Source organism: Lontra canadensis, unplaced genomic scaffold (genome assembly GCF_010015895.1).
Source record: "Lontra canadensis isolate GAN:19392208 unplaced genomic scaffold, GSC_riverotter_1.0 scaffold122, whole genome shotgun sequence".
NCBI classification, from domain to species: domain Eukaryota; kingdom Metazoa; phylum Chordata; class Mammalia; order Carnivora; family Mustelidae; genus Lontra; species Lontra canadensis.
The window spans coordinates 4,260,782-4,272,941 of record NW_022631116.1 but is presented as its reverse complement, the minus strand read 5'-3'; the positions used below and the strand labels follow the sequence as shown (position 1 = coordinate 4,272,941).

At 53.8% G+C, this 12,160-nt stretch overlaps 1 protein-coding gene across 4 annotated transcripts in view; it reads right to left on the bottom strand.

The window, feature by feature from the left end:
* Positions 1-12,160, bottom strand: part of TOM1L2 (target of myb1 like 2 membrane trafficking protein) — a 115,060-nt gene that overhangs the window by 10,277 nt on the left and 92,623 nt on the right. For all 4 annotated transcript variants that reach the window (XM_032841329.1, XM_032841330.1, XM_032841332.1 and 1 more), the window contains 5 exons: positions 8,813-8,946; positions 6,586-6,634; positions 5,926-6,049; positions 3,263-3,380; positions 2,187-2,262 (listed from right to left, as the gene is read on the bottom strand). In XM_032841329.1, coding sequence (XP_032697220.1) covers positions 2,187-2,262; positions 3,263-3,380; positions 5,926-6,049; positions 6,586-6,634; positions 8,813-8,946 — 501 coding nt within the window. The remainder of the gene's footprint in view (positions 1-2,186; positions 2,263-3,262; positions 3,381-5,925; positions 6,050-6,585; positions 6,635-8,812; positions 8,947-12,160) is intronic.

Below are 12,160 nucleotides of genomic sequence, written 5' to 3'. Positions count from 1 at the left end.
GTCACAGCAAGACACAGGATAAAGAAAGCAACAGTATATATCATGGAGACAGAAAAGCCACTGTTCAGAGTTGATCTACTGTCAGTGTGCAAGGAGATGGGCCCCGCTGCCCCACACCCCCACCGCCAGCATGTTCCCCCTTACCTGCCTGAAAAAGAGAAGAGAAGTTTAGTAACTGAGAATCCCAACAGGGTACCAAGTACTCATGCCAACTATCCCTGCACACTTGAAAGATCTCCGTGAGGTCACGGAAGGCTGATCATGCTGCTTCTGCTCATTAGGGCTCTGGGGTTGGCAAAGGGTCAATTTTTCAAAGAACCAGCTTTCACGAAGTCATTTCTACTTTTTTTCTAACTTATTTCTGCTTTTTTCCTCCTCCTCAGTTACCTGTGCCTTCTTTTTCCAAACTCTTAACTCAAACGCTGAATTTGAGCGTATTGGCCTTTCTGAACAGATACAAGCATGTAAAAAGTCACGATTTGGGTCTGGCTGCTCGGTGGTGTGGTGCTACAATTCTCTCCCCTTGCCTGTGTTCTCCTTCTCTCCCTTGGCCCAGTTTTCATTTCCAGGTCAGCACAGTTTAGGATACAGGACAAGAGAAGCTGCAATCTTGGCCGGAGGGTGCACGTGGGTCAGTGTGTGTGCACACAGAGACACACCCAGACACACACACACAGGGCGCACAAACCCTGCTTCCCCCCATGCAGCGGTACACGTGAAAGCGATCTGCCTACCACCATGCTGGAGTCATCAAAATCTCTAAAAACAGGGAGATGGGCCAAGCCACACACCCCGAAGGGTGAAGGGCGGGAAGCTGGCCACCTCTTGTATGCACAGATCCAGGCCTGGACACTGATAAGGACAGAGGTGCAGCAAGACACACCCTGGCGTGGATGGGGGCCAGCCCGGGTGATACAGCGGGGAGCAGACCAGGTGGGCCTGGGGGGAGGGATGGGGCTGCCGGCCAGGTTGGGGTGGGCCAGGAAGGAGGGGAGGTGCTGGTGGGCCCTCAGCCCGGCCTCCTGATGCCCTCTGAGTTCAGGAGGAGACATTCCAAGTAATGGGAGAAACAGAGACATGACCACTGCATAGATTTTAGGAGTCCCAGTCCTGGGGTAGGGGTGGGGGTGTGTGGAAAGGCAGGGTGCTCAGCCCCAAGGCAGTTGGGCTGGCTCTTCTGTGCCCCCTGGTGGCCGGTGCAGAGGGCCACACAGGCCGGCTACCAAGTTGGCTGAGCCAGGACAGAGGCGCCAAGTCCCTTCCCCAAGGTGAGCCTTCTCACAGAAACCGGTGCCGGCCTGGGCCCATTTGGACACGGGCAGCAGGAGGCCAGGAACTCTTGTTCTGGAAGCAAACCTCCCTTTCCAGTGGGCAGATGAGCACTGCTCCTCTCTAACCCAGCTGGGGGACCCTGAAAGGAGGTTCCGCTGTTCCAGGGCCCTTATCCGCCCTCCCCTCTCCGTCCCTACAAACAGACACTCATTCACACACTGCCACACACATTCCTTAGGTGAAAAGAGGGACGATCCCATGAGAAGCATTAAGACACAGATCCTTTCTCCGGCAATGACCTGAAACCTCAGAATCCACACCTGCCATCTGGGGCTCTAACAAGCACCACCCTCCACTTCAAAGCACCTCTGCCTTTAGCTCTGCCCCTTCCAGAACACCCTCCTGGCCTCCACCCACCCCCAGCCCAGATCCCCAGCCAAATCCTGGCCCTCAGCTGCCTGCTAGTGGGTTGGTCCTGCGTCGTGAGGCGGACGATGGATGAGCAGCCCGATTGTGGTTCAGATGAGCTTCTCCCTTCCTTGTACGGACCCGTGTTTCATCAGAGCACTGCCCACCCCCAGGGCAGTGCACCAGCTGACAGACCCCATCTGGCTACGGAGACCTGTGCCCTGAGAGCTTGGGGCCACCAAGGTCGGAAGAGAAGGTGGTTCTGGGGCTAGGCCTCCTAGGAGGGAGGCCCGAGCACGCTGCCACCTCTCGGGGCCTGTCCACTCTTGGGTCCATGGGCAGGCTGACTGGGCCTCACCCGGACTCAGTGAGGCAGTCCAGTGCTCTCACGCCGCCGGTCTCCCCCAGTGGGCCCTGCCCCCCACGCAACCCGGCATCTGCTTCCCTACCGGGCCCGACTTCCCCTCCAGAAGACTCCAGGTAGAAAAACAGGCTGGAAAACCTACCACTTCAGAGCTCTGTTTCCGACTGTCCAGTGCAGAAGCCAGTCCTCCAACAGCCTGGGGATCCTCGTAGGTCACCCTGAAGACAAGCAGCACAGTGAGTTCCCTGCAGTGTTCCCAGGGGACAGGGCGGTCACCCAGAATCACTTTCCAGCCCTGGCACCTCCCTCACGTGTGCCTGGAAAGCCATTCCCCACAGCCCTGGCGTTGAAGGGCTCGTGCACCGTCTGACTGCAGCTAAAGCCAGGAGGCCAGGGTTCCAGCACTGCCTCAGCCCCTCCTTTCCTCTGGGGTCTGGGACACTGTCAACATTCCTCTCAAGGAACAATACTAGGGCATCTCTGAAGCCCAATGACAGAAGACGTCAAAAATGCCCTGAAACTGCAGGCAACATTAATTCTTGTTTTAAAAGCAGCCGCTGCAGTGGCCTTTGAGAAGGCAGGTGGTGACAGCTGGTGAAGCGTGAACGGGGGCCTTGGGTTGGGTTTCTGGTTAACCTGTTGATGCGTGAGCAGGGAAACACGGAAAGCGAAGTGCCTCAAGGTGCCAGGCCCCGGGGAGAGGCAGGAAAGCGTTCTTGGCCTGCCTCAAGATTGAACGAGAAGCTCAAAGCCATATTCCTGTGCCTCCCTGAGATGCAGGGAGTGGTCTATTTTGGGACCAACGTCCCGGATTTCATATGGCTTCTCCTGGCAGGCGCTGCCATCAGGGAACCCTCTGCCCACACCCTCGCGCAGGCAAACCACGCTGGTAAGAGCTACTCCGTGCCGTGCCTGGCGGCCCCCCCAGCTCCCAGCTCCTCCTCAGCAGCACCGGGAGTGGGAGAACGCAGAGCACTCTCTGGTGACTGACGGGAGAAATCCAACTGCAGTCAACCCCAAGGCGGGAGCTGCGGGGTGGGGGGTGGGGGTGTTCATTCAAAATCTGTGTCTACTGCCAAGTCCTCACAGACATATTTCAGCATTCTTGGCAGCCCTGGACTTGGTAACTAAAAGGCGTCTTTGTGTTGGCCTGTGACCAGGCCTGGATCCATCCTCCCCCGATGGCTTCCGAGAGCCACCGAAACGGTCCCCACATACGTCTTGCGTTGTTCAGCCAGGGAGTTCCCTCTCGTCTGGGCAAACATGTCAAAGCCGTCACGGGGATTACACTGCTGGAGTGAACTGAGGGTGCCGCTGACGCTCTCCGTCCCCAAGTCTGTGGCGACAAAACAAAGGCGGGGACGATGAGAATAAAATGTGGCCTGGGGACTAAGGGTCCCAAGGTCCGGAAGGGTGGGCAGGTTAGGGTTCTACACGGGGAGGCAGGGCAGCGGGGACACAGGCCTCTTCTCGGCACCCCTAGCCTATCATGTGCAGGAGGAGCCACGCTGGGGCCCAGATGAGGGGGACAGAAACCACGGGCTCCAGAGCTGCTCAAGGTGGGGAAGAGTCATTATGAATGAGAGGGAGATTGCTGGCAGCCAAGGATGAGCCTGGGGCCGGTGTCCCTGCAGACGTCCCGTGGCACTCTCATCAGTACGCTCCTCGCTGACTCAGTCACACGTCTAAGCGCCTGGCTCAAATATTTCCTGACAAAGATTTCGCAGGCACCCACCACGTTCAGAGCCAGACCATAAGCGGACCCAACTGAGACTAACGCAGTCCTCCGCCTTAGGGCACACCCAGTAGGTGGGGGACAGACAGACGCCCGCAGGACCTAGCTTGAGATAATTAGAAGAGACTCAAAACTGACTCACGAGTGGGGCTTAAAGGACAAGGGGGACTCTGTTGCGAGGAGAAGGGGGAGAGACAGGTACCAAGGCACAGAGCCGGGAAGTCCAGGGTGTGTGGAGTGAAACACGCTCCTGAAGACAATGATGAACGAAAAGGCTAGAAAGGCAGGTGGGCAGAGGCTGGTCTGTGAAAAGCCTCAAAATCAACGTAAAGGAGCCAATGAGAAGGACACCAGACCCTTTTTCTTAAAAGGTTTTTAAAATTTATTTGAGAGAGAGAGAGAGAGAAAACCTGAGCAGAGGGGAGCAGCAGAGGGAGAAGCAGGCTCCCCACTGAGCAAGGAGCCCAATGTGAGGCTCGATCCCAGGACCCCAAGATCATGACCTGACCTGAAGGCAGATGCTCAGCCAACGGAGCCACCGAGGCGCCCCTAGACCATTTTTTTTTTTTAAGATTTATTTATTGAGAGACAAAGAGAGAGAGAGAAAGCATGTGCAAGCGGTGGGGGAAGGTCAGAGGGAGAAGGAGAGAGAGAATCTTTTTTTTTTTTTTTAAGATTTTATTTATTTATTTGACAGAGATCACAAGTAGACAGAGAGGCAGGCAGAGAGAGAGAGAAGCAGGCTCCCTGCTGAGCAGAGAGCCCGATGCGGGACTCGATCCCAGGACCCTGAGATCATGACCTGAGCCGAAGGCAGCGGCTTAACCCACTGAGCCACCCAGGCGCCCCGGAGAGAGAGAATCTTAAGCAGGCTCCATGCCCAGCGTGGAGCCTGACACAGGGCTTGATCTCATGACCCTGAGTTTATGACCCTGAGACCATGACCTGAGCCAAAATCAAGAGTCGGACGCTTACCCGACTGTGCCACCCAGGCGCCCCAATACTAGACCTTTATTTAAGATGGAAGGCAGAATTCAATTTGACTTTCAGATATTAAATCTGGTGGCCATATGCTGGGTGGATTGAAGGCAGAGAAATCTGTTCCAAAAGAGAAACAGTGGCCATGCTGGATTCCTGGATTCATGAGATGCTGAGAAGCCAGAATTACAGCAATGGACAGGCCACTAAATCAAAGCCCGATTCCACTGAAATGGAATGAAGGTATAAAGAAAAAAAAACTTTTAAAGAGTTTATTTATTTATTTGACAGAGAGAGAGATCACAAATACGGAGAGTAGCACGCAGAGAGAGAGGGAGAAGCAGGCTCCCCACGGAGCAGAGCCCGATGCGGGACTCGATCCCAGCACCCTGAGATCATGACCTGAGCTGAAGGCAGAGGCTTAACCCACTGAGCCGCCCAGGCACCCCTAAAGATAAATATTAAGGAAAAAAAAAGGCAAACAGAAAAGCAAGATGGAAAGAATTTTGTGAGGGCTGTGTGTTATCACTTCAATACGGTAATTTTATCTATTACAAATCGGTGTACCATCTAGTGTATTTGTAGCATCTAGAATCATATCCACACTTGCGAATGGAAAAGTGGGAAAGTGGTGAGTTTCTTTTGTTTTAGGCTTCAGACAGCACCCTGGACTGCTGGTTAGTTCAAGAAGAGCAAATACACCTGCACCATCGCCTCCCGTTTCCAAGCCCATGGCAGGCATCACCAATCAACCACAGACTCATCTCCCAAGCAGCATCCTTCTTAGACCTTGTCCCAAGCAGCCAATGAGCTGAAACCTATTTGCCATCCTTGGCCTAGTTAATTTGAGAAGACAATCACTTCGACCACAGAGAACATTCCAGATAAAACACAGCAGCTACTGTTCCTTAAAGTCAAATAGCTTCCAGTTGCTTGGAACTCCCCCCACTGCCCCCTTCTTTCCAATACAGGTTTAAACTTTGAAGTTAAGGGACAGAAGTCATCAACTAAAGGTGCCACAGGGTGTCAGGGATACACTTTTCCATGGATCCCTCTAAAGGCTCTCTTTGGGCCTTCCAACCAAGAAGACAAAGGGGCCCTCAGCCCTGACTCACAACTGGGAAGTGGACTGAAAAGAAGGCCCCTGATAGCTCTGTGAGACACTTACCTAAGCCTGCAAGCTGAGAGGAGAGAGAAGACGGGGGTGCCGTGTTCCCAACCATTGGGCTCACCACGGCTGGAGACCCCGGGCCCAGGTCTATTAAGTTGTCTTCTGTCACCTCGTTCAGTACCTGCCAGCACATAAGACAGTGGTGAGCCCCTGTGCCCCAAGCGGGGGTCCTAGGTACGAGCTGGCAGGGTGCCCGAGGAGAAGCAGCGATGCTGCACTAGTCCAGAAACAAGGCAGTTTTCCTCACCAGGACTTCAGGGCTCCATGGTGGCCCCTGCCCATTGGCTCCTCCCTGCTGTCTCCAAAGGAGGCAAGTGAAGCAGTCACCAGGACAGTTACTGTCCGGGGAGCTGTAACTTGGGGCTTGCTTGCCACACTCCCGCCAGAAACGTGTCTGCTAGTTCTTCTGTAGTATCCCATCAGCCAGAGCTTGTTCCTTCATTATCCTAATTTTTTTTTTTTTTTTAAAGAAAACTCTACCCCTAATGTGGGGCTTGAACTCACAACCCTGAGAGACCCATGCTCTAGAGATTGGGCCAGCCAGGTGCCCCTCATGACCCACATATTTAGCCCCCACTTAGAAACGCCAGAGGTGAGACCAAAGGGAGCCAGGTCTCCCAGCATCTGGAGAGGGGAGAATTCTGAAGGAATACTTACTCCATTAGTGGGATTTTGCACCGATCGGCCTGACCTGTATCGCTCGAACCTAACAGGGGAAGGGAAAGCACAGTGAGGAGGGACGATATAGCACAGTGATGCTCGCTGGTCCTGTGAAAAGCTCCTAGGGACCGAGGCTCCGGGAAAGGAAACCAATCTGGGCCATTTGGGGGACCAGGGAGAGTGAACTCTCTTGCCCCAACTTCGCCATGCCTTTCTCCAGAGGATCGGCCTCCAGGATCACCCACGAGCACGTGGAGGTGAGGGAGGAAGGTGTTGGTTGGCACATGCCATCATAAGGCGGTCATTATAAGCATCCCCAGCTGTCCCCTCACGCTCTGGGCCCAGAGTGCTCCTCTCTCCTAGAAGGGGAGGCTGGCCCAACCATTTACCTGGGAGTAGCTCAGATATGGATCTGCAAAGCCAGGCAGGCAATGCCGTCCCCTCCCTTTTCACAGATCTGTGCTCGGTGTGATTAGCCTACGTCACTAAAATGCCCCCACCTCAGCGTGCCGGAGGAAGGGGGCTGGGGCGCACATAGGGCAGACGCCTAGAGGAGGGAGACAGGTGCAGGCCCTTGGCCTGGCCCAAAGACTCCCCAGCAGCTGTGGATGGGACCTGGCTAAGAGCAACCACAGAGAGCCTCTCCTCTCCTGTACCCACCAGGTGGGGAATCCAAGGGCAACAGGGAGGCATGCACATGGACTGCCCTTGCATTTAAAAGTTCCAAAATGCCATGGACAAAGAGGTGGCTAAGAGACCTCTTGCAGCTAGAGGCTGGAGAAACCAGCCTTTACTGAGACCTGCTCAGCTCAGTGCCTGGTGAGTAGGGATCCCCACGAGGGATGACCTGGTTAGGCCGTGTGTGTCCACTGTGGTTTCAAGAGAGACTTGGGTGTTTTTATGAATCATGGCCTTTCAGGAGAAGCAGAATGTTAACAGACCTGAAAGGTTTCTAATCCTGGAGTACCTTTTTCACACCATCTTGGAGGGACTAGCAGTCTTATCAACAGCACTCTAGCCAGAATGGCACCTCAGGGCTTGCCTCTGAATTTGTGGTCAGGCCGGCTGTGGCAGACTCGGGGGAAAATGCTGACATGAGCCCGTCTTCCTATCCTAGGAGGGGCAGAAATGGCTTTAACAGGTGAAAAGCCAGGCTCATTTAAGGTAGAGAAACTGGAATCACAAGGCAAAACCAAGGGGTCTCAAGCTCGGAGTCGAGGCACCCCAGATCTGCTTCTGATCTCCGAAGGACACACGAGGCCCCTGGGTGGCCCCACATTCTTACTAAAGAGGTTTCTTCGAAATTTGTCCCATAAACCCAGGACCACCCATCCCTGCTCCCCAGTTGAAGCGGAGACAAGGCCCGGGGTCATGACGCCCATAGCAAAAGGTCTAAGCTGCCAGACCCAAGCGTCTGTCCCACTGACCCTAACTGATGCCAGGTCATTGCGCTGTGAGTGCAGGGACGAGGGCCCCGAGTCTCTGATGGTCGAGGGCCTCAGACTTGGGAGAAGGTGGCCCTGGGCAAGGTGCCTTCTGGTGCCTTTGCTGGGGGAAGCCTGAGCCACAGGTGCCGAGTGATGCTCTGGGAGCTGTGCCTGCCATTTTCTCCTACTGACAACTCCTTCCCCAGGGGAGGCTTTGGAAAAGAATTTTCAAGCTGGTTACCTCAAATCCGAAAATGATTTGGCTGCAGAAAAAACTCAAATGAACTGTGTGTGTGTGTGTGTGTGTGTGTGTGTGTGTGTGTTTGTGTGTGTGTTTCCCTAAGCACCCTGCCTTCTTTGGAACACTCTAGACTACCATTTGCAAAGGGAGGGGAAAATCTCTTTTTCTTCTTTCTTTAAAGATGGCAAAGAGGAAGTCTTTTTTCCTTAGCGGAGATTCCCCCCCACCTTTAATCCTTTTCAAACTCAAAGGACCTTCAAAGGGGCAGGTGCAAGCTCCATGCCCCAGGGCCCCAGCCCTCCCCTCGTGGGCCTGGGGGGAGTGGGGGAGGCAGGGCAGCCTGAGGCTTGCAAAGGGCAGAGCCTAATTCTGCCCGTCACCTTCCTGCTGCTCGGTTCCCAGGAGAACGAGAAGCATTTTCCCTGTCAGCCGAGAACAAATTAGCATCTCTGATGAGCATTTTCCAACCGTCCTCTCCCTCTCCCCATTGTTCAGGAGAGAAATCCCTCCGTTGGCAACAGTCTCTGGGCAAGACAAGAAGGGACCCGGGCCCCACCTCTCGTAGCGGAGGAAGACGTTGTTGAGGTCATCGTTGACGTGAAGCAGTTCCTCAGTGACCTCCTCGTTGGACACACGGGAGATGAGCTCCACGATGCGTTGCTGCATGGCCCGGCAGGTCCTGTTCAGCTCCTAGGGAACACACACGCCTCTGGCTAGCCTGCTGGGGACACTGTGTGTCCCATTCCACCTACTCTGGTCAAGTGGGAGCCAATTCTTTAAAATCACAAAAGGAGTGCATGGTTGCCCGAGAAAGCCGGACGTGGGGGGGAATGCCAAGTGGAGGGCCCCTCTCTCACTGCCTCCTGTTGGCCCCAGAGGAAGCAAGCTCTTTTTCAACAGGACAAGGGTCCCTAGCTCTGTACTCTCACATGCACATTGGCACAAGGTTGTACAGAGCGTTCTTTATGTCTAAAAATACAATCCTTTGCAGTTTGCTTTTTCTCTTCAACAGAATACTCTCGTTAACCTTTCCCCATTGCCTCGTATGGCCCCTCCATTCTGCACCATGATGCATCTCCGCATGCTTTCGTCGCTGGGCATGTGCCTTAAGGCCTCTTTTTGGCCAATGCAAACAATGGGGCCAGGAACACTCATACACACACAGGCTACTACATCTGTACCAGTGCTTCCATAGGACAAGCTCTAGAAGTGGAACTTCTCAGTGAAATGGTACACGGCCATTTAGAACACGGACTGGTAATCACAAAAGAGCCTCCAGAAAAACGAGACCGGGTCATCTACGCTCCCAGCAACAGCAAGAGTGTATGTCATGACTGTATTAGGTACGTTCTGGTGGCACGTGTGACATCTCGCTAAGGTCTGAGAAGCTAGCAAGCGGACACGTCTTCCCGAAGAGGACTCCGATGGACCCCTGGTCACCACTGGAGCCCGCTCTACCCTTGGAAGAACTGTTCGCCTGAAGACAGACCTTTCCCACTTTCTGACCTGGCTTCCACAGGCTCTCCCAGCTCCAGATGGCGGCCTGACTCGTGCTCTCGCTGAAACCTGCCTGTGGAGCTCCCTCAACCACGTGCCAAACTGACAACAGGAACGTTCTACAGAGAAAAGCTCCGAGTCCCACTGGGGGTGAAACAAAGAGGAAGGCTGTCCCCACCACCTGAACACCAGAGGCAGCCAATGACCCAGTGCATGAAGAGATGCACCAGAGGTCGGTCTTTCCTTCTCACAGCTCAGCCTCCAAACCACCTCCTTTGGAAATGTTTCTGATGGACGTAACTGCTCTAGACACCACACATGTACACGATCTCGGTTCAGCTTTGTAGACTGTCTCCTCGTCTGGCCAGCTTGGCCAGAACTAGGTTTCCCCTTCCACTAGATCAGAAACACCACAAGGGAGAAGCAGATGCCATCATTTCCTACCCCGGAGATGACCTCAAACCCTACGCTGAGACACACATGGAGAAAAGGCCCAGTGATCATCTGCTGAGTCAAACACAGATGTGGCCAGATGTGAAGCAGGGAATCCCAGGGCTCACCAGTGCCGTGTAACACTGAGCTTGGCACACAGGGGCAGTACAGCTGGGCCCCCTATCTGCCTCCCCCTCTACACCGAAGCTCCTTGAGGGTAGCGCTGGCCTCTCTTGGCCCAATTTCTCCAGCATCCATGACTGACACATAGTAGCTACACCCTAAGTACTTTGGAGAGAAGTAATTGATGGAGGCAGGCTGCCTTCCTTCTATCCATACTTAGTCCAAGGTCTCTAAATAGTGCTCCCTTACTTATATGCACATACACACCCTTCACCACTGGACGACGAGTGTCCTGAGCCTAATCCTGCAGGTAAGACCGAAGTACTGATGTTGACAGACCTCCCCATCACAGAATAAGCAGATCATGACCAGCCAGACACCAGGTCTGGAAACTGCTTCTGCCATCAGCGTTCCTCCGGCTGCTCAGCCTGCGGGGGCTCCTTCCCCAAGAGCAGGGACAGCTGAGGAAAGAAGCCCAACCCACATGGGTCAGCCCACAGTCACCCCACTACAGAAGGGGTGTCAAGACAGAAGGTTTCTAGATTTAGGCAGCTGGGTCCAAAACAGTCTGGTGTTCACCAGAAGAGAAAAAGCTTCATTGGAGAGCCTCTGGATTGCTGGGCCCTGTCTGGTTATGGAAACACCGCCCTTGTCTTCATTCTACCCTGCTGCTGACCCTCCATACAACCAGAATGCTGCTCTGGGTTACGGGGCCAGCAAGCTCAACATCCAGACCTTCTAGTTTTTTCTGTGAAAATAGTCCCACTCTTGGTTCTCCTACAACTCCCATTCTAGGTTTGGGAGAAGGCAGAGTGATCCTAGAACTAAGGGGCTGTCAGCAAATCACTGGGTATTCACAACTCCTCTCTCCCTCCCCCTGACCTGCAGTTTCAGGGACCGGCTGCACCCCTGGCCAAATCAGCCCCTGCGGGGAGTAGATTTCCCACCAGCAGGTGACACAGAGGAGGGGAGGCCAGAAGCAGACTGAGGCTGGAGGGGGAAGGCTGGGGACACCTCCACTCTTCGGTGCTCTGAACCCTTGGTCCATGCAAAACTAATCGCTCCCCATCACTGCCCTGGCTCAGGATCTACACCAGCTTAGTCTTCTTGCTGGCCTCCTCTCCACTCGAGAGAATGGACAATTCTCATTCACCTAAAATCAAATTTTCCCTCTCCAGGACTCATCCTAGGACCCAGTGCCCCAGAAGTCAGCATTTATAAACATACATGCATGCGTTAGAATAACACGAGGCAAATATAAAAACATTAATCGCACAGGACATCATATCCAATAAGATGCCAATAACTGTCCACTCTCCACCATTGTGAACGGCTCATATTCCCCGGCCAGCCCCGAGAGGAAAAGGGGAAAAGGCCTGAGACCTGAAGCCTGGCCAGAACTCGGTGATGGATTGCCACAATCCCAGCCACGGGTGCTGGTAGACACCCATAGATCAAATCCAGTCACCGCAGGGACAGTGACTACACAGGAAAGCCAAAGGCTCAGCGGAAATCCTAATTACAGAAACAAAGTGCGCTCATGAGTGAGCACTAGGATGAAAATCGAAAAACAAAACAAAAGCTCACACAGATGAACCTCTGAAAAAAACAATCACGTTAGGTCACGGGAAGGATCCCATGGCCAGCACTGAGGTACACAATAAAAATAATCTAATCATATTTGTGATACATCATTAGAGCATCTGGAGCACCTTCTCACGGCGCGTAAGGGAGCACGGATTCGGATTCACTTTAAAGGACCAGCCCTCATTAAGCAAAAGGAAAAAGACATTTGGCCATTCTTGGGCAGCAGATCCTGCCTAGTGCTTTGGAGGACACACTGGAGACCAGC